General features: G+C 41.7%; 1 protein-coding gene and 1 pseudogene across 1 annotated transcript in view; one reads left to right on the plus strand and one right to left on the minus strand.

The window, feature by feature from the left end:
* The first annotated feature begins 8,627 nt into the window (after positions 1 to 8,627).
* Positions 8,628 to 25,860, plus strand: part of TH1 (negative elongation factor complex member TH1) — a 78,358-nt gene continuing 61,125 nt past the window's right edge. The window contains exons 1-5 of the mRNA XM_080277074.1: positions 8,628 to 8,709; positions 15,132 to 15,197; positions 19,119 to 19,225; positions 20,719 to 20,828; positions 23,687 to 23,796. Of these exons, the coding sequence (XP_080133200.1) occupies positions 15,141 to 15,197; positions 19,119 to 19,225; positions 20,719 to 20,828; positions 23,687 to 23,796 (384 nt within the window). The 5' untranslated portion in view covers positions 8,628 to 8,709; positions 15,132 to 15,140. The remainder of the gene's footprint in view (positions 8,710 to 15,131; positions 15,198 to 19,118; positions 19,226 to 20,718; positions 20,829 to 23,686; positions 23,797 to 25,860) is intronic.
* Positions 11,968 to 12,087, minus strand: LOC145405899 (5S ribosomal RNA; annotated as a pseudogene).

The raw sequence follows: 25,860 nt of genomic DNA on the forward strand, positions 1-25,860 counted from the left end.
GTAATAATAGTAGTGGTTATAGGTGCGACCTCACTCTTCCAAAATGTTCTTTTGCGTGATAAGGGAGTTGATAGACATTTCCATAACCAGACAGGTCCACCGCCCAGTTATATCTGTGCCACCACGTGAAGGCTTCCCTCTCCACCACCAACACACACGGTAGAACGATGCAGAATACAGCCTTCCCAGTATTCTGTATTTCCATGTTCCTTCTTTACCCCTGCACAATTGTTGACTCTATACAGGGGTTTTAGCCGCCCCTGTGTGAAGTACAACTCTCATGTGTGGGAAGGCTCTCCACATACAGCTCTTCTCAATAGGGTGTAGTCAAAGGCTTTTCGTCTCATTAACTCTCCTCCTCTTACTGACTTTGTCTCTTCGCCTCAATGTTGCATCTTTATCTCTTTTCTATCGCTACTTTAATGGTCACTGCTCCTCTGAACTGTCTGCATGCATTCCTCCACCTATACGACGGGTGCATAGCACCCGTCTAGCAGCAAACTCTCATCCCTTTTCTGTCCAACTCTCTAATGCAAGAGTTAACCGTTACTCCCAGTCCTTCATTTATGCAACAGGTCAGCTCTGGAACTGTCTCCCTCTGTCTGTATTTCCTGCTTCCTATGATCTCCAGTCTTTCAAACGCAGTGTGTCCAGGCATCTCGAAATGATCGGATCTTGAATTTGGCTCTCTCTTGTATTTTGTTTTTCTCTTGGAAGGAACAGTAATAGCGGGCCCATGGCCTTTGGTTCCTTCTTCCTCGCATAAATTATATATATATATATATATATATATATATATATATATATATATATATATTTATTTATTTATTTATTGTACTTTGAGCAATTCTGTAACTTCTCTTCCTGTGTTGTACTGCGTAGGCAGTGTTGCAAATGCTGAGTAATGTATTGTATTAACTTTGTATTTTAGTATTTGTACTTTATACATTGGGTATTGAGTATACGTTGATTTATTAGGATGTTTATGATATGATGATGATGGTGGTGATGAGGAGGAGGAGGAAATGATGATGATGACGACGATGATGATGATGAAATGATTTATTATTATTACTATTATTATTATTATTATTATTATTATGATTATTATTTATTATGCATGTTCTATGTTTTCTTATATTGTGTTCTAGTTATCATTCACGTATCCTGTTTGACAACCCGGATAGATTTTGAAGAAGAAAGTACACACACACACACACACACACACACACAGAGGAAGCAAGGAGTGGAGGTAAAATGGTGTTTGGCTTTTCTTACAAGACGTTGAGAAAAGTATAAAGAAAAAAGAAACAAGGAAAGAGAGAGTGAGGTGGGAAGTGTCGTGGGAGGGGCCGGCGAGGGTCATCAGCAGCCCGGGGCAAGAGTATGGACAACAGGCCCCATGTTCCTGCCCCGGCCCTGCTGGTGGCTCTGGGCGGCCCTTCCCACTGTCCTTGCCACCTCACTGAGTCTGGTTCACGGCTAGACCGCTGCCTAACCAGCGTCACGGCACATTGATGTACTGCCAAACGAATCCTGGTGCTCCAAACAGCGATAATAACTGCAAGGAAATTATGGTAAATTACGTAAAGTGAGTAATAGTATTTAGTATGCCTTTGTTTATGTAAATGTACTTCTGATCGCCTGGTACGTCTATAACAGGTTAAAACAAAAGGAGATGGAGGGTTAGATTTTCTTTATATCCCCCGCCCCCTTCTGTCTATCTATTGCCAGACGCCTTAATCCCGTAAGGGGTGGCCACAAACAAATCGCCTCCATGTCGCCCTGTTCCCTGCTATTTCATTGCCCTGCTCCCAGCTCACACCCCTCTCTCTTATATACCTCTCCACTCCATCTCTCCATCTCATCCTTGGCCTCCCCCTCCCTCTCCCCCCTTCCACACACACTCTCCTCGTCATTATATTAAGTAAAGAATAAAGAGTAATAATATTCAGGATGCCTTTGTTGATGTATATGTACTTCTGATCGCCTGATACGTATGTAATTGGTTAAAACAAATGATGGAGGGTCAGATTGTCTTTGTATCAGATTTTCATTATAGTAGATTTTCTTTATATCAGATTTTCTTTATATCTCTCGGCCCCTTGAGGGTGACACGAATGCAGTAATACACAATTCCGTGCTGCAGGTGTAATATATGGCCTTATTTTAATGGGTCTAACTAAAATAATGGGTGTAAATTAAACCGTTCCTACTTGCTATTTTATATTTTCTCTAGAATATCATTGTCATTATAGAGTGAACTAGACTATGTTATATTTCTCCCCTCTTAATTCTGTCTTCAAGGGCGCGGACCCCCCCCCCTTTAGCCGGGCCCCCAGGATTATTCCCAGCTGCCCCCTCCCTCCCCCCTTCCACGGCCCTGGTAGCGGTACTATGAACTATGGATAGGTAAGGAGAGGGGGAGAAACTGGGGAAAAGAGGCAGTGGGGTGATTAATGGAGGGGAAGAGGGAGAGGGTGAGGGGAGGAAACAATGGGGGAGAAACTGAGGGGAGGGAGGGGAGATGGGTAGTGGAGGGGAGAGGAGGAGGAGGGGAGGAAGAAGAGGAGGGAGAGGGTGAGAGTAGGAAAATGAGAAGGGATGAGGGGAAGAAAGAGGTAATGAGATGACGAATAGAAGAGGTGAAAAGAGTGACAGGATGTGAAGGTAAGGGGAGGAAAAGAGGGGGGAGGGGAGGAGTAAGCAAGGTAGGGAAGGCTGAGAGGGGGGAAGAACTGTGAGAGGAGGAGGAAAGGAATGTTTGCTTGAAATCGAATAAAAAGTTTGAGTTATTTTGTTAACACACACACACACACACACCACACACACACACACACCACACACACACACACACCACACACACACACACACCACACACACACACACACACCACACACACACACACACCACACACACACACACACACACACACACACACACACACACACACACACCACACACACACACACCACACACACACACACACACACACACACACACCACACACACACACACACACTCACTTCGCTCAGAACATAAAACCCGCTCATGCATCGCGAGTGCAGTCTTGATTACCTCCGCCAGCGAAGCTGAATGAAGGTTAGGTAATACCCAGTGTCTGACTATGTGCATTATTATTTGTGTACCGTCACGATCACTTGTGTTCTCCCCTCCCCCCCCCACGGCGAAAGGAAAGGGAAAGACAGGATTGGTGTGTGTGAGAGAGTCAGACATGAAGCGTCAATATCTGCTGCTCCAGCCTTGTCCTGCACGTGCCTGTCGCTAGGGTAGTAGGCTAAAGGAACTCCTGACAGCAGCCTAGTAGTACAGGATATCTCAAGAGGGCGTTATCGGATATCAGTGAAATCTCATGGATGGGTGGGCCGTGGGTCGAGGAAGGATCAGATACCTTTGAGATGGATCCCGGTCCAGGAATGAATCAAAAGTTTTACTGGCGCTGGCGGAGGTATGCGCTCTGTGAGACTGTGTACCAGGACAGACTAAGATCGTAGAATTAATGACCTGTGTGAGACCATTAAAGTATTTGTCTGGCCAGTAAAGAGGAATTAAAGCAGTAAATCGTAAACTCTATTGAGGATGACGGAGGTATGCACACTGAGTATTTTTTAGTTATAGTGTAGTTATATATATGTATTAAAAAAAAAAAAAAAGTAACGTCAGAGAAATTCAGGATCAGTGGCCACCATATTACTTTTCCCTCCACTCACCCCCAACCAGTGCAGTGGGCGTGGGGAGAGAGCGTATGGGCGTGTCGTAGCGAGAGATGATGTGGGCGGGCGTGGGTGGGGGCGTACAAAGAGGTCTTATGGGCGTGGGTGGGGGCGTACAAAGAGGTCTTGTGGGCGTAGGAAGTGACACATCTCACACCCTTTCCTCGGGCCACTTCACCACCTCTTTCACCCCCTCTTTCGCGCCCCAGCACTCGCCCGTGTACAGGCAGTAAACATATATGACGAAGAAGGCGCAGCAGCACCCCGCCACCAGCCCCCCCAGCACCAGCAGCACCCAACGAGCTCTCTCAGGGCCCAGCACTCCCTCCCTCTCCTCCTGTCGTTGGGGGGCGTGGTAGAGCGGCCGCGTAGGGGTGAGGGCGTAGTAGAGGGCCATGGTGTGTTGGCTTTTTTCAACACTGAGTAAAAGAAAAAGAAGTGAGGAGACTCGCGAAGGATGTGGAGTGAGGAAGTTCGGGGAGAATAGGGTTGGAGGGTGTGTGAAGATAGTAGTAGTAGTAGTAGTAATAGTAGTAGTAGTAGTAGTGGTAACCGTGGTGGTAGTAGTAGTAGTGGTGGTGGTGGTTGTAGATAATGATGATGATAAACACTAACACTAATTTTGGGTAAGACTTCAGGCTATGATTCCAGGTCTACAGAGTTGGAAAGTTGTTGTTATTGTTAATGTTATTGTACCTGTTATTGTTGTTCTTGTTGTCCCCTACTCATCTGGACGCAAACCCGGTAGACTGGAGGCTGAAGCTGCCCATATTCTGGAGTCCAAAATCCATTCTAGAGACAAAGAGGGGGTTGAGGGACGTTTGTATAACCGGGCAGCGGAGCCACCCAGTTATATCAGTGCCACCACGTGATGGCCTCCCTCTCCAGCAAGGTAAGGGCTGGTAAGCAAGGGCAGTGAAGGAGGGTCGGCCTGTACTCCTTTCACCTTATCTTGGCCCAAATTTTTATCCTTTTTCGGTTTATTTCACGTATATGGGCAGAGAAAGACAATACAGTACTACGGCTCTGCATCCTTTTCGTCCTACTTCTTCGTGACTAGCATCATATTCAAATAGTATGCTATTGTTACAACTCAGCATGCAAAATGGAGAGATGGTAAATTATTGGCCAAGTTAAGAAACGAGACTAAAGAATGACGATAAAATTTCAGGACGATACCGTAGCGACTGCAGATTAGAACTGTCGTCTTGCTGTGTGTGTGTGGTGGAGATATATTTGTTGACTCTGACGTTAGAGAGAAAAAAATTATTATTATATTATTATTATTATCAACCACCACCACCATCACCACCACCATCATCATCATCATCATCATCATCATCACCACCACCACCACCACAACCACCACCACCACCACCACCACCATCATCATCATCATCATCATCAGTCATCTTCATAATCATCATCATGAATTATTTCCCCGCCTAAGGATGGGGTAAGGCAGGGTCCAGAGAGCAAGAAAAAGTCTGTTGGGTCGCTAAAATAAGAAAACATTAATAATAATAATCATCATCATCATCATCATCATCATGTATTATTTCCCCGCCTAAGGAGAGCAAGGAAAAAGTCAGTAGAGTCGCTAAAGTAAGAAAATAATTAAAAGTAATAATAATCATCATCATCATCATCATCAATAACTGCCTGGAAACCCTGCTAGACGTGTTTAGTCTCACAACACCCCTTTTATCATATCAGACATTAAAAAGAGAATGAGCTGGGACGCCTTGACGCGGTGTTGCTGATATAAGTTGGTTATCCCCACTGCCCCGTTGTACAAGCTACCCTCAAGCTTCTCCCTATCCTCCGACAGGTTGATGGTGGCGGATAGGAAAATTAACAGCATCAGTCTAGCGTCCTCCGGTGTTCTGAGTTTCGTTTTCTCTCTCTCTCTCTTTCTCAACCTAGCCTAACTTAGCTAACGTATAAGCTAGCAGATTAACCTAACATTAACAAAGAAGCCTAACCCGATACAAACAAAACAAACGTAACCTAACGCAGACTTTCGTGGATAAGAAAAAGTGCAAAAATAATATACAGAACGGAAATCTGCCTCTTGGTTCACATTCATTTGAGTCTGGGCCACAACAATAACAAACATTCACAGATTACGTAAATTTACAAAACTGTCACTACCACAGCCACCCAAACGTACGAAAAGCTAGTTAACGTAAGCCAGACACAATCAAAATCAACTTGAACCTATTTAACCAAAGTAAAAAGTTCGCGCGAAAAAAAAAAAAAAATGGAAACGCGCCAAAACTAAAATATGCGTTAGGAGCGTTTGGTAAGGAAAATACACGACGCAGATTTCCACAGAATGTAGATGTCCATAAATTTTCCATGTAAACAAAGGTGTTACATTGAGGGGAAACACGGCCATGAGCAAAAGTTCGCTGCCAGAGGATTGTCGGGGAACTTTTACTCATGACTGTATCCCCACGTCGACGAGTAGAGGTAAACATAGACTAGATCGAAAATGCCAAGGAAAAAAATAAAAATAAATATAAAACGATGACCCGCCTTGAAGTTCGACCTAGACCCGTGACCATCTTTAAGTGATTTGTTCTAAATTCGGATTACTTCTTCCCATCCTAACATAAGCATGCAAGTTTAAACCACATCATATCAGACGAGAATCATTTTTCACACCTTGAAATTTGACCTTGAGCTGGCTTTGACCCTTGATCGTATTTTCGTCACTTTAGGAGACTTCCAAGCACCTGTCTCTTAGTGACTTGTTGTGCCTGTTACACATACTGTATATTTTTTTGTGATTTATATCGATACAGACTTCATAAATGTCTGTCTGCTATCTATTGCCGTACGTCTTAATCCCGTAAGGGGTGGCCACCGACATATCGCCTCCACGTCGCCTTGTCCTCTGCCATTTGACTGCCCTCTCTCCAGCTCACACACCCTTCTCTAATATCTCTTCACTCCACACCTCCATATCATCTTGGGTAGTTGGGTCTTCTCCTCCTCTCCCTCTCCATCTCACATCCCCTCGCTCAAATATCACTCCACTCCATCCCCCCACCTCATCCTTGGTTTCTCCTTCTCCTCTCCCCCTCCACCTCACACACCTATTCTCCATCCTCCTCACTTCATCCCTCCATCTCATCCTTGAGCTCCCCCTCCTCCTCTCCCTCTCCACCTCACTGACATACACTCCTCTAACCCACGGTACTATATAAGCATACCAGACACGAGAGAAGTGAGTGCAAAAATTATCATGGCATGTCTCCTGAGTGTTGTAGGACAGGTATATGGAGGAATTATCATAGAGAAATAAAGAATAAATCAGAGTGTCTAGTGAGTGACGAACAGGGTGGTTTTAGAGTGGAAGAGGATGTGTGAATCATGTATTTACAATGAGACATAGTGGAGAAGGCTTATGAGAAGAAGTATAAGGTATTTGTGGCATGGGTCTGGAAAAAGCATATGAGATTGTAAACAGGAGGATTGTGGAAGGTTTTGCGTATGTATGGCGTAGATGGTAAGCTCTTGAGTGCCTTGAAGAGCTTCTAAGAAGGTTGTGAAGCGTGCTTGAGGATAGGTACCCATCTGGGTGATTGATTCAGGATCATTGTTGGTGTGAGACAAGGTTGTGTGGTTGTTCAATATAAATATGGATGGTGTTATCCGAGAGCTAAAAACAAGAGCAATGGAGAGAGGGTTGGTGCTGATAATGATTGGTGATGGATGGAATATCTCAAAACTGACGGTGATGATGCAGTGCTGCTTGCAAATAACAAACAAGAGCTTGGCAGACTGGTGCAGATAACATTTTGTAGATGTCTGAGCATCGTGCACTGAAATAAAATGTATAGTTGTTAAGACAGATGACTCACAGTTTGATGTTAGGGTGAATCTAGTCAAGAAACTGCTGAGAGTTTAAGTACCTGGATGCAGTGATAGAAATGAGAAATAAATGTGGGGGAAGTGACTGGTGCTATGAAAGCCTTGATAAAAAGCCGAGGTCTGTGTGTGGCAACTGCGATTGGCTTGCGTGAAGGAGTTTTAGTAACTAACATATGGGTGTAGGAATAAGAAAATGAAAATTCAGTAGTGAGAGCAGTGGCAATGAAAGTGCTGGAGAATCAGTGTGGAGTGTGGATAGGATAAGGAATAATGATTAGTGAAAAATAAATAGAAAATCTGCTGACAGCAGAGATGAAGAGAGTGTTTAAATGAAATGGGCATGTGGAGAGAGTGGGTGTGAAAAGAGCGGTGAAAAGGGTAGGCTACATCTGAGCGAATCTGAGGTGGGAAGAGGCATGGTAGGGCTAGAGAAAGTGGATAAAATTTGGTAAAGTGTGTGTGTGTGAATGAGAGGTATGGGAGCTAACAAAGCTAAGAACTAACAAGCGGTCGAACTACATAGCTGGATGAATTTTGCGGAAAGGAGTGTGTGACAGGGTTTGGCAGCCCTTTTTGGTGTGACAGTCGTCGGAATCGAACTGGCGATCACAGGTGAGCCCATTGATAACTGCGGCATAATTATTGACCTATCAGGTAGAGCCAGTCTAGAGTCCGAGGCTTGAAAGTGTCACTCAGTCATTTGGGCAAGCCTTTGATTATTATTATTATTATTTTTTTTTTTTTTCTGGCTGTCTGGGACCTCCTCATCCCATCTTGGAGTACGAAGAGTCTGGATGATGGTGAATAGAACGCGCGTTTTCGATAGATGTATATTGAAGATATAGTGCTGTAAAAGCACATGCTAAGTGATGAACAAATTATTTCCAGTTTCCGTTAGTTTGGTGTAATTTTGAAATAATATTTGCGTTAGTAGCGGTAACAAAGACCACACAAGAAGAATATAGAGGGGCAGCAGACAACTCGGCCGGTCGGGGTTTAGTATGACCCTGAGGAGAAGGCCAACACAGTAGTGAACTACGGTAGTGACGCTGCCACCTTGTTGATGTGTTGGGTGTTATATTGAATAAGGAAGGTAAGGTTACTATTTAATTGCCAGTTGGCCTAGAATGAGATTAGGAGGTGATACGTCCTATGCGTAATTTTCATTTTAAAAAAGTGTATCATTCTTGGTAGAGAACTTTTGTTTTGCTACCTTAGTCTATATCGGATTTCATTGACGTTTTCAGCTCCACTTAGCTTTGGACAGAAAATGGACCTATAGCTGGTTCCGTTTGTGTTCTTTCCTGTGTGTGGTTCGTTTGATACTCATTTCTGTTGCAAATTAGTTCCAGTTTACTGTATGACCCCGTTACTTTTCTAGGCATGCACCAGTGACAGGTTTTACCAGGACGCATCATGGGCGTGAGACTACGTTCAAACACAGGATAATTGTGGGATTGATTTTTTTGTTTTTTTTTCATTTTTAAGTTTTAATTTTGGGGCATCACGAGAAGCCTACCAATCTCTGTTTGGAATACATCTTTTTTCGTCTGCCAGTGTGGGTTTTTGTATCCTATTTCATGGTCACGATAGTGTGACTCTTCAGCCGTCAATCTCTGCCAATTTTTTACAGAATTTTTTGGTCATTTTTCGGAAAACTACACTTCTCCATCCGGGAAATCTGACATAGCCATGTTGTAGGCATGTTATTCTGAATCTATTCCACTAAACATTTGCTTTCGGAAATGTATATTGAATGTAAAAGTCCTATATAATATTACCTTAGATCTCCCCTCAGTTTCAAACTTTTGTGTCGGCGTTTCTCCCTGTCACAGGAGCTCCCGGGCGTAACGTCATGCCACTACAGAGCATGCTCGGACATCACGACCAATGAAATTAAAGTCGGCCAAAAGGCAGGCCAATCAAATCATTGATAGCATTAGGAGATTTTCAGATTTCAAACATCCTCTACTTTAGTCAGTTCCACAATGGCGTCCTCTTGTAGTGGGTGTGCTGTGACAATACAAGGCTATCACTCGTTTTTTTAAGAATAATCAGGATAGTGTGAATTTCCTACACAGTCATGGTGTTCCGCCTTCCTCCCTGAAGTGTAAGAAGTGTGGACGTGACCTACATTATAGACAGGACCTCTGTCGGTGGTACTGTAAGAATTTTAAAAATTACGCACATTCAAAGGAGTGGAGGGCATGTAGGTTCAGAGGATTGAGGCAAACCCTTCCACCTCATTCTCCTCCAACGACATTTAAGATAAGGAAAGGTTAGGTTAGGTTAATAATATGGGGGGGCTTTATAGGCTACAGTCCAACCTTTGTCCTCAATTTCAAAACCAAAAACCTTTTTATGGTCAATTTTAGTGCGATTTGAGTGAATTTGACCTTCGTTTTTTTTTTTTCAGATTTTACTCGTGGAGATAGGCTTGGGTAGGCCTATCTCCACAACAAGTGATTTCCGACAAAAATGAAGGTCAGATTCATTCAAAGCACACTAAAATTGACCGGAAAGTATATCTTTGGTTTTGAAATGGAGAAATGTAGTTTTCCAAATATTGTTTCCTGTAAGCCAAGAAACCATTTTACAACGTTGGGTGGTAACCATATAACCAAACCATACGTGCTCCCTGCGTGTCAACAAGGGGGTTGGTGGAGGGTTAGTGCCCCCTCTCCGTAAAACAAATAACTCAAAGTCAAATGGCCACCCCTTATGGGATTATGGCCCAATTATTTTAATATCTTTCTGATACTTGTTGCTTTTCTTTCCGTTACAGGTGGCTTTACATTGAGTGACAAGCCAAATGGTTTCCTGTAAGCCAAGAAACCATTTACAACGGTGGGTGGTAACCATATAACCAATCCATACGTGCTCCCTACGTGTTAACAAGTGGGTTGGTGGAGGGTTAGTGCCCCTCCCTGTAAAAAAAAAAATAACTCAGAGTCAAATGGCCACCCCTTACGGGATTATGGCGTCTGGCAATAGATAGATAGATAGATAGATAGTAATGTTTTTTGTTTGTGAGAAATTGGTTATTTAATACTCATATTTGACTGCATGTACCACACTTGATAATCCTTAAGTAGACATAGGACCACCATATTTGGCAGCTTTCTTCTGTTTTTTCCCTTCCCTTACCTCATCCTGGGATTCTTTAAGTATTTTTTTTAGGTATTTATTTCCTTTATTGCTGTTTCTTTAGCAGGCAATCTTACCATACCCAGTGGATTTGTGCTATCATATAGTATGTGACTGTATGTGTTTTTTTTGTGTGCAAATGAATATTACCAAATCTTTCTCAACTATATAAGCATACCAGACACGAGAGAAGTGAGTGCAAAAATTATCATGGCATAAGTCTCTTGAATGTTGCAGGAGAGGTATATGGAGGAATCATCACAGGGAAAGTAAAGAATTTATCAGAATGTCTAGTGAATGACAAACAGGGTGGTTTTAGTGTGGAAGAGAATGTGTGGTCATGTATTTACAATGAGACATACCGGTAATGGAGAAGGCTTATGGTAAGAAGTACGGTATTTGTGGTGAGAAGTAAACAAAGATGGATTGTGGAAGGGCTTTGCGTATGTGTTGGGTTAGGTTAGGGTAGATTAAATTATTAGGTACAGTTAAGGTAGGTTAGGTTAGATTTAGTTAAACAATTAGATTAGGCCAACTCTTTCCACCATTACTAATATTTCTGATCAGATTGTCATAGCCATAGTATGGTTATTATTCATTTGTACAACAAATGAGGCCTCAAAACACTCATATGAACTAAAAAACTATCAAGATTCAACAAAAAAACAAAAACAAAAATAGGAAATGACAATGAAGGAAATATTTACCATTTTTTCTTGTGTTTTCAAGTTTGTGTGTTTTATTTCTTTTAAAAACAGTGAAAGCAGTACCGGTATTTGTTTGCAGACGCACACCATCTTGTGGCGTGTGAAGACAGGCTAACCCATTTTATGCTAACCTAATTAATTTTACAAGTATGCTAACCTAACCAATCCCTGTTTACTCATATTTTCTTTGTTTGTTGATAGATCCTCTTCATATTCGAAAATGCACTTCTGTACACCTTTACAGTCAGTGAATCAGTTCAAAAGTAGGTAAAAATAGTTTCATTTAATTTTTAAGAAGTGATCCTATGTCTCTTCATAGGCATATTCTACACTCTTCTCTTGTCCATCATATACACTGTGGAGTGTAGATTCATTCATTCATTCATTGCCAGACGCCCTGTATCCCAAACGGGGTGGCCAAGGCTTAGAGTTAATTGTTTTACAGGGAGGGGCACTAATCCTCCACCAACCCCACTTGACACGTAGGAAGAACGTTATGCCAACAGCATCTGGTGTTCCCAGGCGGTCACCCATCCAAGTACTAACCAGACCCAACGTTGCTTAACTTCGCTGATCGGACGGGAAGCAGTGTACTCAGCGTGGTATGGAGTGTAGATGAATGAGTAAATGTTGTCATTCTTTAAGCAACAGAAAGACCTTACCAGTTTGCTTCATGTTCTTCCAATTGCATTTCAATATTTTTCTTACTCTTTTGGAGATGGCTGATAATTGCTTTATGATTTTGTTTCCCTGTTGTTTTTGTCTATGAACAGTTCTCGTGTAATGGCGGACACTTATAAAAACCTACAGTAATCTACCAAAGTTCATTTACTTTTGCAGTTTGGCAGACTGCATTGTCATGGTAGATTAGTTCTGTCCATGTAGTTATAGCCAGACAACATAATTCCAGAAAGGGTGACTGATTGTCTTTGAGTTAGTTGTTTTATGGTGAGGGACACTAACTGTCTGACAATCCACCGTTGACGTGTAGGGAACACGTTTGGGTTGGTTATATGGTTACCACCCTGTGTTGTAAAAGGTTTCCAGGCTTACAAGAAACCATTAGGCTTGTCACCTTATGTAAAGGCACCTGAAAAGGAGAGAAGAGTAATAAAAATTGACGGGAAGGATGAGAGGAATAGGAGGAGAGGAGGGCAGATACAGAAAAAGAATGATAAAAGTGAAGGAAGAGGTAGGCAGTGCTACATCAAGTGAGTGGATGATGGTTGCTGCCACCTACCACAAAGGTTATGGGTTAGCTTGTTAAGTTAGGTTCAGGTAGGATAGAATAGGATCAGGCAAGTTTAGGTTGTTAGGTTAGGTTAGGTTACATTGTTTCATTAGGTGAGGGTAATGTTAAGTTAGGAAGGATGAGCATACTGTGTATTAGGTTAATTTGGGTTAGGTAAGGCTTGGTTGTTGTTATTTAAAGATAGGCTAGCCACAGTAAATTTACATATGAATCAGTATTAGTATTACAGGTAAGTCTCCACCATTACACATAAGAAACAAATGCAAATTGGGAAGTAAGTTATTGGTAAAATCAAGAGGAAATTAACAAAATATATTGGTAAAATCAAGAGGAAATTAACAAAATATATTGGTAAAATCAAGAGGAAATTAACAAAATATATTGGTAAAATCAAGAGGAAATTAACAAAATATATTGGTAAAATCAAGAGGAAATTAACAAAATCAGCAGGAAACAGTCTTCTGTCACCATGAAAAGGGTTAGAAAAACATAGAAAACAACCAGGAAGAGGAGAAGTTAGTTGGTATATTACATGCTAAGGGGTCTTTGTATGCAGCATGTGTTGAGGAGTGTAATGCTGTATGGTAGTGAGACCTGGGCAGTAAAGAAAGAGGATATTCGCAGGCTCAAACGGACAGAAATGACAATGATTAGGTGGATGTGCAGTGCTTCCCTGCGTGCAAGGCCTAGGGGGGCTGGGTTTATGATGGGAGAGTTGAGAGGTAGGCTGGGACTGGAGTGTATTGGTGTTGTGATGAGAAGTAGATTGAGGTGGTTTGGGCATGTGGAAAGGATGGGGGATGATAATTGGGCGCAGAAAGTGAGAAGCGTTAATACTGAGGGTGGGGTTGTAAGGGGTAGACCGAGAAAGACATGGAACGAGGTCATTACGTGTGACCTCAGAGTTAAGGTACTGAACAGGGAGGCTACCATAGATTGAGCTGCATGTAGAGCCGCCATTAGGTGACCAAGGACGATGCATGCAAGCATGTTAGAGCCTTCAAAAACGAAACGAAACAAATGCTGCTTAAAGTATGGTAAAACGTTACTTTCCTGATGAATTAATGCATTCTGTGCGTAAAACCAGAAGAACTTCACAGGGTCTTCAGTCTTTCCAACATGCAGTTTTTTCAGGTATTAACTGTTCCGAAAACCAACACAACCTAACCTATCCTAGCCTGACCTGACCCGACAACCTAATCTAACCAAGCCTATCTAAACCTGAGCTAACTGTCTGATGTCACGTCTCCTATCACAAAAAGAAAGGCTACAGATGCAACAAATGACAACAAAGATTCATTCATCTGTGATACAGGTGTGTGTATGTCGCAGAGGGTGCAGGAACATTTTGGTACAAATTCAGGTACAGATATTATAGAATATACTCTTCTCATTAACAAAAAATCCTGTTGCAGGTACAAAGTGCTCAGAAAGATTTATTTTATTTGCTTTATTTGCTTTTTTAGTTAGTTCTTTTTACGGGGTGGGGCACTAACCCACCACCAACCCTTTTAGTCGCCTCGTACGACAAGCAGGGATACTGGGGGAGTATTCTTGAAACCCCCTACCCCCAGGGGGGTAATTGATAAGCTTATTTTGGCGATGCCCCTAAACCAAACTTTTTTTTTCTTTCTTTCATTTACTGTAAAATGGCCCCCTCCCCCCAAATGAAAATCAGTCAAATTTTGATAAAACTTTGTTCTGAATTTAAAGACTTTTAGATTTAAAATCAGTCAGAGAAAGCCACTTCCTTTACTTCTTGACATTCCTCAGCCCTGACCTAACCTTTGTATGGTACTGTTCATGTCATAGTTGAGCATTACCCGTACCTAACCTAATGGCGGTTGTAGTCAAGAGAAGCCCGAACTTCATTTCATGTATTTTGGAGTGCTCTTTTTATGGTATTCTCCTCACCATTTGCTAACACTTTCCTTCAAAGACACTTCCAATGCAAATTAAGCCTTTCCCTAAGGAGGTCATTAACCCCTGGAGATGATGTTGCTGTTCATGTTGTAGAAATTCTAGTTTTAGGAGAAGCATCCTGATATGGTTTGGTTGTGTGGAGAATGAGAGACTGACTAGTTGAGTGTACATGAGTGAGATGCAGATGTGTACGAAGATGGGGCGACCAAAAGTAAATCTTAGGAATGGGGTGGAGAGGTACATGAGAGGAGTGGGGTGTAACTTAAAGAGAGGACAGCCTAATGGCAGAAGACCTGATGGTATGGAGGCAATTTGCATGTGGCCACCCCTTCCGGGGACTGTAGATAGATAGGTAGATAGAGATTTACATAGTTCATCCCATCTCTAATAGGGAAGACGGGTCAAGATGAACATTTACACTGCAGCTTTTCAAAACAATACTGTGTAATGAAAGGGATACTGTACTAAAACTAGACTTTGTTTCAGAGTATCAAGATGGAGGAAGAGTTTGAAACACGTGCCTGGGATGACGCTCCTGACACGGAACCGCTGGTGAGGTTACATCAAACTTTATTTACCATAGACACCATCACCTGTTATACCATTTTACACCAACTGGCCCTAAAACTGCCCTGTATCCTGCAGGAGTATTCAGCTATAACATGAGATTAAAGCTGGAATATGATGCTAGTGGAAAGGATATAGAGCCTTAATACAGTCTTGTCTTATTCTGTCATTGAGCTACATTACATAAGCTACAAAACAACAAAACCCTAGTCTAGATCAAGGTAAAATGGCTATAGTGTACAGCAGAGCTGGGCATCGCAAACAGAATTTCACTTCCTCAGTGCAAATCCACAAACTCGAAAAATTGCCTTCCGCAACCACAAATCCACAAACGTTTTGAAATTTGTGGTTCCACAAATGCAAACACAAATGTAAACCATTTGTACTATGGCATCAGTTTCATTTTATTCTGGATACCATTAGAGGATATTTTTAAGTTTAGGATGATATTTTTCGTAATCAAGGGGTTAAAAATCATCTCTAGTTCCTCCTCCTCTACAATTATATTGCTATTCTGACTAACAATAGATGACTTTGTGAAGTTTAGCAATTGTCTGTAGTACTGAATGGGATACCGGTATGTAAAATTATATTCACAGTAAAACTAAAATACATACAGTAAATAATCCTCCAAATTAGCGAGGGTTACGTTCCAAACCCCCTTGCTGAGTCATTTGGTTGATTCTTGACGCCTTCCTGAAAATGACATTTACTGCTAATTGCGTAGCCTATGAACCACTGATACTGTGATGCATTACCCATAAACGTTTCTTGTTAAATCTGTTTCGTCTTTGATTTTAGCTGTTCATCTGTGTCAACTCATGTGTGATTCATCAGCTTAATGGTGGAAGGGACCATCCTGAGTGTTTAACTAAACCTAACATAACCAAGTTTAACTGTACCTAATAATTTAACCAAATCTAACCTAAGTTACAGTTGGGAAATTGGGAAATGAAATCCACTTTTGAGTACGTAGAGTAAGTTTCTTCCATTGTGCTAGAAACAAACAATCGTAGGTAAGACTTAATGGCTTAACCCCTAAATGACCGTGGGTTCAGAAATTTGCATGCACCCCTGGCCGGCCCTTGAACGATTTTTAAAGAGTTCCAGAATCAATTTATTTTTCTTATAAACGTGAAGAGAATCATCTGGTGCACCTAGCAATGTGTTTCTCAGCTTCCTAAACCCATCATGTGATTTGCTATGATACGCGGAAAAATTAATAAAATTACGGTGCATGTGCCACGTGGACGAAAATAACCGAGACCTGACTGCTTGGGATGGTATCGTAGGGTCGTGTAAACATACCAGGGACCTTTGTTTCCTTCTCATAACTGTTCACAGTTTTTTATGGCCCGCGTCAAAATGACGTCACTGACACCAGTGCTGTAAAGGGTTGTTCAATGTCAGGGGTTATTAAGGGGTTAATGGAGTACTATATTGTTTGCCTCAGTACTCTTTCTTTCACATATAAACACAAAAACTAATGAAAGAGTGACCACTAAATGTACATACAGTAATCTCTCCACTATCCGATGTAATAGAGCCAAAGGCATGTCCGGAAAGTGGGTCTGTCTGGATAGTGGACCCCTTCCTCCTGGACTGGTACTTGTGGACCCTAACCCAGCCTGACTCAGAAAACCACCTACATAACTCTCTACCAGACATGCATAGCACCTATTTAAGACCCAATTCATGCAAAAATGGGACAGAAAGTATGAAATAAATGAAAAGGAACCAGAGGATGAGGAATTAGAAGTGACTGTGGAAAATTTTTAGGAGTGTACAGGGTACTTACAACACGTCCGGGGCCGTTCGTTACGAAGGTTAACCCGCCTCCTCAAAGGCTCTGGCAGTGGTGAAAATGCTCTTGAAGCACGTACAGTAATTCTGTGTTGTGCTGCACTTAATTCTTTGCATTATGAGTTATAATTGTTTAACACTGCACATTCTGTTCTTGATTGCACCATGCCAGTTTCAACTGCCATTGTCATCCACCAGTTTACACTCTGTTCTTAATCTTTGCACTCTGAATTCTAATTTCATAACACTGCACAACACTGTAAATTCCCATGTGGTCTAATGGGGAGGTTTTGCAGTTTATTCACTGTTTATTCACAAAAATGAGCACATGCGGCATCCATTGAATGAGCGTCTAGTCAGGATGGTAGTTAGGTGGTAACTGGGGAGGGATGGGGGAAGGCGGGTAGCAAGCAATGAGCGTAAACACAGCTGTTCGGTGCTGCATGCCAGTTTCAAAGTACGGTTGAAAAAACGTCTGATTTTTTGTTTTTATTTTTACATTTTTGGGGTTCCAAAGGCCCGGGCCCAAAATGTCCGGTAAGTAAGGAGTCCGGATAGTGGGCATCCGGATAGGATAGGGAATACTGTATAACTTTCAGCAGAAGGAACTTAAAAATTCAATTCATATTCCTCCAGTTTATTTTCTGTGTTTTTCTGATTTTTTTTTTTCTTTTTTTCTTTAATAGGAAGAACTCGCTAATTAGTAAAGTTGTTAATTATGAGTTCAGCAATTATTGGTTTCTGTAGTATTTGAAATATTATTTTATTAGTATATTAGAATGTTTTTACTACAAAACAATGGTAAATCATTCACTTTTGTTGATAAATGAATTAAACTATTGCACTTTACAGCCCACACTTGACAAGTTGACGCACCAGTCCACCTCCATTCCTTGGCTCTGACCTCCTCAGTCCTCACTCCAGTCACAGTCAGACTCGTCCAACAACTGAGACAACTCCATCTTGAGCAGGTCCATGTTCCCCTTCATAAAAACAAACTGCTCATAGTTCTCAGAGGTCAGGCTGGTTTGCAGGCAGGCTTGTGTTTGCAAGAGTACTTCCGCAAACGCAAAACAGCAGATTTCCATAAAATTTGTCGCAAATGCTAATCCGCAAATGAAATCACATTTACGCAGTTGTGGAATTTGCGGTTTGCGGAAGTGATGGTGGAAGTGCCCAGCTTGGGTGTACTGTAATTGACACATATTCATTCCCATTGAACCCGAGGGGCTTACTGCACTTTTTTATTGACTGTGCAGTAATAAATCACAACCAGTACCTTTTCCTAAAATGATTCCTCCTCCTTTGTGGCTCAGGTATTTGGTGTTTCAGTTATTTGCAGGATAATAAACCACCTCAGGACCCAATAGTTAGAGGTGTTTTTTGATATTTAAGGACACAGGACAGGATTCACAAATGTATTTACAGTTGATTGCTTCTCACAACTTAGATTTGTTTTTGCAGGAAGAACTAGAGACACTGAAAGTTTCTACTCGGTTCTCCCTGTCCTGTCCAGAACAGGTAACAGGTACGAATTTTCCTCTCGTAATCAGAGATTGTTTTTGATGGAAGAATGAAAGATGGAAAGATCCTACTCTCATTGGCCGTCTTGCAAAATCAAATTTGAGTTATGACAAAGAAGACATCGTTAATACCTTTGAGAATCCCATCCCTATGTGTTGTTAAATCAGCCTAAAATAGTCTTTAAACAAGTAGATTCAAGTGCCTGATGATGGTTTGTAGTGCAGGTGGTTGTTTTGAATTACTGCAGGGACCATTTTGGCAAGGGAAGAAATTATTCTCAGGTATCATCATTTGCAGAGATGCCTGCTATGCATCCTCTTGAAATATGGAGGGTATTCTGTCTTTTGTGAATCTCTGGAAATATGGAGGGGCCACTGTAATGTCTGTTATCCTTCCCCTGCAAAGTACCAGTATGGAGGGATTGCTGTAATGTCTGTTATGCATCCCCTTCAGATATGGGGGGATTGCTGTAATGTCTGTTATGTGTCCCCCTCAGATATGGAGGGACTGCTGTAATATCTTTCATGCTTCCCCTGCAGGTATGATGGGATTGCTTTATTCATTTATGACATGTTCCAGGAGGAGGATGAAACCCTTAGTCCAGCTGATGTCCAGTCCAACTGTCTACGTCAGTTCTCCAGTACAGACTTTATCATGGAGCCGGGCATCTTCTCAACACTCAAGAGGTTAGTATAAGAAACACTGAAATTTATGGGCATTATGGAATGGAAGAAAAAGGTATTGAAGTGAGGTGTGGGATTGCTGAGTTGGTAAAGAGGAGTACATTGCAATAGTATGGACATTTACAATGATTGCACTTAGATGGAATGCCAGGGAAAGTGTGTGAGTGATATAGAGGATGCTGTTGGTAGAAGCAGACCTCATGTGGAAGAAGAGAGTGGAATAGTACATTGAAGAAAGAGTAGGAAGAAGAGGAGCCTTTGAAAGAGAGAGAGAGGGGATAAGGTAGCCTGGAGCCACTTCTCTTACGGCCATCCCCTGTCCGGGGGTTCCCAGGTGGGAGCAACGTGTCAGAGTCTTTTAATACTATTGGAGGTACCCTGAGGAAGAGCCTCAACCATCTTTTGATCAGTGTTTTATCTTTGTTTTTGGACCTTTTGTATTTTGTGTTACTTCTTTACTTACTACTCTTTAGCTCATCTCACCATCTTTCTTTGTCTCTCTTTTAATCCCTGTTATTAGTTTCCCAGATCACTCATTCTCTTTTGCAATGACAACTCTGCACTCTGAGAATTACCAGAGTTTTGAATGTTGTAGTTCAGTACTGTGCCTGCTACATTTAACCAGGACCAGGATTTCAGCTGATACTGTATAGCTGCCCAATACTGTACCCTGTTACTATACATATAATAAAGACACTTAGTATAGGCTTCGTATTAGATATTTGTGGAGATTATTAATTTGATCTTATGAATATGTACAGCCATTGTTTTGTACCTGGGTGCACTGATAGAATAAAGAGGAGGATGTGCAAGGAGAGTGGAAGGCAGGGTGGTACGGGGTAGGAAAGTGGCTGGTGTTATGAGGGCGCATTAATACAAAACAGAGATCTGATTGTGGGCCTGAGTGTGGCAGCTGTGTGACAATTGTATGATGGAGTTTAAGTGCCCCATTAACGTGTAGATGTGAAGCTGGTGTGGCATGAAAACGAAATGTCAAGAGATAGAGAAGTAGATGTGGGGTTCTTGAGAAATGTGTGTGGAGTGCAAGGAATGGATGGGTTAAGAAATAATGTCCAGTGAACCCTCACTACATCAAGCCAGTTAGGGGAAAGAGGCTGACAATGTACCCAGTTGTTTGATATAGACGATGTTCATTAGGATTGGGTATGTTGAACCGAGGTTTGATATACTATAATGTTTGCGTGATGGATGCCTAACAGAATTATGCATATTCACAGTTTTATTTCAGTTTTCTCTAGGTTAATACTGTGTACCTTTATACTATATAGCTACATGAATATCTATTTTCAGTCAGTAGTAATTAATATTATGATTAATGATTTTGTTTTCCTGCCTGGTTTGTAATGTTGTGTATGACATTGATGATGATGATGATGGTGATGGATTTTATTTTCATTGCCTAATTTTTAATGGTCTGTGTGATGATGATGATGATTAATTTTCCTTGTATAATTTCTGATGGTGTGTTTTGGCAGGTACTTCCAGGCAGGAGGCAATCCAGAGCAGGTGATTGAGATGCTGTCTGAGAACTACCAGGCCGTGGCTCAGATGGCAAACCTAATGGCTGAGTGGCTTATCCTGGCTGGTGAGGCAGTTAGCGTCGTCGTCATCATCGGCATCATCATCATCATCAAAAATCAGTCATCATTGTTTTCCATTTGATCATCATCATTGTCATCATCATCATCATCATCATCACCATTGTCATCAATATCATCATCATGTCATCGTCGTCCTCCATTTTGCTATTCTCATCATCAATCATCACCATCATCATCAGTTGTCAGTCATCATCATCTGACATTTTGCCATCATCATCATCATCATCATCATCATCACAGTCATCATCATCGTCATCATCAGTAATCAGCCATCATCATAATAAATCATCATCATCATCAGTCATCATTGTCTTCTATTTCATTATCATCATCATCATCATCATCTTCCATTTTGCCATCATCATCATCATCGTCATCATCAGTAATCAGCCATCATCATAATAAATCATCATCATCATCAGTCATCATTGTCTTCTATTTCAATATCATCATCATCATCATCATCTTCCATTTTGCCATCATCATCATCATCATCATCATCATCATCTCCACCACCATCACCACCACTCATTGCTCATCATCATCAATCATCATCGTCCTCCATTTCATCATCATCATCATAATATCCTTTTTTTTTTCCCAATCAGGACCATAATGGGGCTGAGGCTGGGCTATTCAATCGTGTCATTTTGAGGTGAAAATGACCAGTCACATTCTTCTGAATAGCATTATGTGAGCAATAAACCTGAAGCAGCCCTTGGTCATCAACCTTTATAGGCCTCATCTGATTTAACCTTACCTTGCCGCTAAGCCAGTATACAAAGGAGAATGAATGAGTAGGATGATATATTGCTTTCACTGTCTGCTGTGTAACATGAAACATGTATGTGTGGGTGGTTATGCTTACAAAGTGGAGTCAGGATTCTGGCGGCTTCATTGTAAAGTGAATAAGAGTGTGTTTGCATTTAACTGGCATGTTATTAGTTTTCCCTCTGTCAGGATTTTTCTTCCTGGTCCCTACCTCACCTATCCTTGGATAGAAAAAAAAGAGTTCCAGATGATGATAGTAATGATGGTGTCAGAGATATGTCTCTGATGATGTACTTCCATTTTAAGCTTTTGGGTCCAGCCCAGCAAATTTATATACATTGCAGTGCCCCAGATGTTCATGATGAAAGGTTTTGGAAAGCTGGTATTTTTTTTTTTTTTTTTTTTTTTTTTGGGCGTGTTCACGATCCACTCACTCGATGTGGTGCTGCTCTTGGGTGTCTGCCCTTTCCTCTCCTCCTTCCTTTCCTTCCTTTCTCTTCTGTCTTCCTTTACTTCAATCTTTCCTTGTCCTTCTGTCCATGGGTAACTTTACACTCCCTCTTTTGTCTTTCTTTCCTTCATTCTTTCCTGTTCGTTTTGCCTGTGGGTGACTGCACTGAGTGGCTAGCTGAATGGTTTCCTGTACACCAGGAAACCATTTACTACGCTGGACAGTAACCATATAACCAAATTTTGGCGCCTGGTGATTTAGTGGGTCATTGCGGCGCTTCAATCGGATTGAGCCGGTGAAGGTTTATATCCAAGGGGTGGTTGGGATTTATTGCTCATGTAATGCCACTCAGGGATGAGTGAGGCTGGTCAGTTTCATCTTAAATGTCGGGGCCAACTTGCCTAGCCCCAGGCTCCTACGCTCCTCATGGGGCAACGTAGGATTGAATGATGGATGGATGGACTATGTCGTAATACCAGTACCTATATGTATAGGCATTCACCTGTTTTGCGTTCCCTTCAGGAGTCATTGTATTCGTTCTGTAATTTAGCCCACAGTCAAGGTTCTGATGGTTCAGTAGTGAGAATTAAAAAAATAAGTAATGATACTTTTTTTTTATCCATGGGAACAGAATCAGAGAACAGAAACTTATAAAACAACTGTGTGATTCAACCTAGTTCAGCATATGCTAGCCTGGGTGAATGAATACTGTTGTAACACTGCTATTACAGTGGCAAGCATGGAAGCTAAATCCGGACCTCCATTCCCACTCTAGGGCAGGGCAAGGAGTAGCAACATCCAGACAGCCAAAGTTTGCCCAGTTCAATGGGCCATGCTTCCATTTACTCATCATTCAAGCCCTCAAAATCCTGGCTTCATCAGATAGGCCAAAATAGTTTCACCACGTTCTGTAGTTTCACATATACCTATCTGATACAGACAGTCTGAACGCTGTCACGTTAAAAAGGGGTGCCAAATCCCTGGTCATGCACTTCACACAAAATTCATCCAGCCAGCTCAGTCTCTTATCACTCCCTTAGCCTCACCAACTTCCATACCTTACTTCCTCACACACTCATTCACCATATCTCTCCACCTTCTTCTTGGCCTATATCACCTCCTCCCTTCGTCAGATTCGATTAGATATACTCTTTTTGCCACTCTGTTGTCATTCATTCTCTCCACATGACCATACCATCTCAGTACACTCTCTTCGATTCTGGTGTCCACAGACTTCCTCAGTCCACATCTTTCACGAATCACATTATTTCATATCCTATCCACTGTCTGTACTCCACATACATTCCTCAGCAGTCCCATATCCACTGCTCTTACCCTTGACTTCTCATTTTCATTCCATGACTTTAATTACCAGTAAATAGATTCTGAAAAATATTTAATAAATAAAATGACTTTTGAAATATTTTTGGAAATTTGTAATTTGGATTTTGGGAACTGCTCTGTACTGTATTATGAGTTAGGGCAATGATGATAATTATGTTGAATTTAAAAAATATCCATCACCAGGTGCTAGTTGTAATGAGGTACAGGGAATGGTGGAATATTATCTTAAGGAAATGATGATATTAATGATATTTTAACATTACACTGCATCACCAGGTGCCAGCATTAATGAGGTACAAGCAATGGTGGAGAATCACCTGAAGCAGATGATCCTGAAGACTTTTGACCCCAAGAAGGCTGACACAATCTTTACCGAGGAGGGAGATGTGAGTGCCAGGCTTTTATTTATTAGTACAGTATATACTTGGTTAATGCCTTGCACTGGGGAGGGACACCTTCACATGGTGGCATTAGTGTAGCTGACCCACACATATTGGAGCACTACACAGCACATGCCACACTAAGACACAAACACATCATTGGTGTAGGGAACCTATGATATGACCCCATAGGGGCAGTTACATACCTGCAGTTGATGGTTCTGTTGTGTCAGGTGGACTGGTGTTGAGCAACAGTAACAAATATCCCTCAGCCCTCTCCCTGCCCCCCAAAAATGAGGATGGGGAACTGCAGAAGGGTAGCTTTGGCCTGCAGTCCACTGGGTTCTCATTTGAGATGAACCTGAGGCTATAAGTACTACTTGTCAACCACTTGAACCCAAATAGTTTACTGTTCAGTTTATTCTTACCACTGCCAGAGGAGTTTATTCAACTTAGGAAAGACCTCTCACACTGAAGGAATATTTTTTAGAGCTTTATGTAATCTCTGCAATTTGAAAAGTCTGTCATTAGGCAAAGAAAATGGTCCAGAGAGAGTGTGAGTATAATGAGGGAGACAACCATGGTCCCAGTGAATTACACTATCTCATAATAACTAAACAAATAGAGTGTAAATTTCTGATTGTGTTTGGGGGGCATTGCAAGGGGTTTTAGGCAATATCACAGATAAATTTTGGTTGCATGGGTTTTATTTTGTGTGTGTGTGTGTGTTGGGGGGGATTACATACATAGCTACAAAATACCATGCTTCCTCATAAAGAATTCATGTACTGAGGTTGGCCATGGTACAGCTGTTTTCTGTGGACTGGAAGCTAATCCAAGTGCCACAACCAGCTACCTTAACACTTCCCAATGGTTGCTGGAAGCTGTTGGGAAAGGAGGAATTTCATATGTGCAATACGATTGTAACAATGTGAAAATCCCTGCTTGGACATTGACTCTGTGTACAGTCAGTCACAAGAAAGATCACTAGGCAGTTATACTTGTAGCTGAAATGTTTCATGCCTGAGAGTTATGATTGTGTGGTTGGGTACCAAGCTTGTAGCCACTTTTCATGGTAGTACAGGCAAACCCCAGTTTAACAATGCAATTGGTTAAGTAAAAAACCCATTGGTAAGCGGGGTATCATATCTCGGGGTAGATTTAACATGTAAAGTATTGGGATGCATTTTTGAGCCTTGGGTTTCCCCCCGACCAAATCCCAAACCCACCCAAATGAATCCAAAAAAAAGTTTAAAGCCAATCTAAATGGCCCAGTAGCTGTAAAAGAAGCTAACCTAAGCCTAAAACCAGTGCCTGTCTCACTTGTACCCAGTCAAGGTCACTGGAGAATGCGATCTCCAACTTGTATTCAAACTCGGTAGCGAAGAAGCAGCAGCATTGTATACAATCTCACCATCAGATGGTCCTGGGATAATTAAACATGTTATGCATAATAATAATGTATGAATGATGCAGAAGCATCCAAGGTGTGAATTGTTGTGATGGATGGGAAGTTGTTGAATGCTGTGAAGAGTATGTACGATGGTGCGAAGGCTGCAGTGTGTGTGTGGATGGTGAACTAAGTGAATTTTTCTCATTGAAAGTTGGGTTGCAACAGGGATGTGTCATGTCTCCATGGTTGTTCAATCTGTACATGGATGGGGTAATAAAAGAGGTACAAGGTAGGGTAGTGGATGTTGGAGTGGCCCTGGTGAGAGAGGATAGTGTTTGGAAACTCCCTGTACTGTTGTTTGCAGATGATACTGTGTTGTTGAGTGAAGACGAAGGGGAGCTGCACGGCTTGGTGGATGAGTTTGGGAGAGTGTGTAAGAAACGGAGTCTAAAGGTGAATGTATGGAAGAGTAAAGTGATGGTCATTGAGAGAGGTGAAGTCAGTGAATGTACAGCGAGGTTGGATGGTGAGGAATTGGAAAATGTGAGTACGTTTAAGTACTTGGGTAGTGTGATGGGTAAGGATGGAGGTTTGGAGGGTGAAGTACTTGAAAGGGTACAGCAGGGAAGAAAGGTTGCTGGTTCTTTGAAAGCAGTGATAAGAAACAGGGAAGTGAG

This window comes from Coenobita brevimanus, chromosome 68 (genome assembly GCF_032717465.1).
Source record: "Coenobita brevimanus isolate Jiangsu-jjx chromosome 68, ASM3271746v2, whole genome shotgun sequence".
Lineage (NCBI taxonomy): Eukaryota > Metazoa > Arthropoda > Malacostraca > Decapoda > Coenobitidae > Coenobita > Coenobita brevimanus.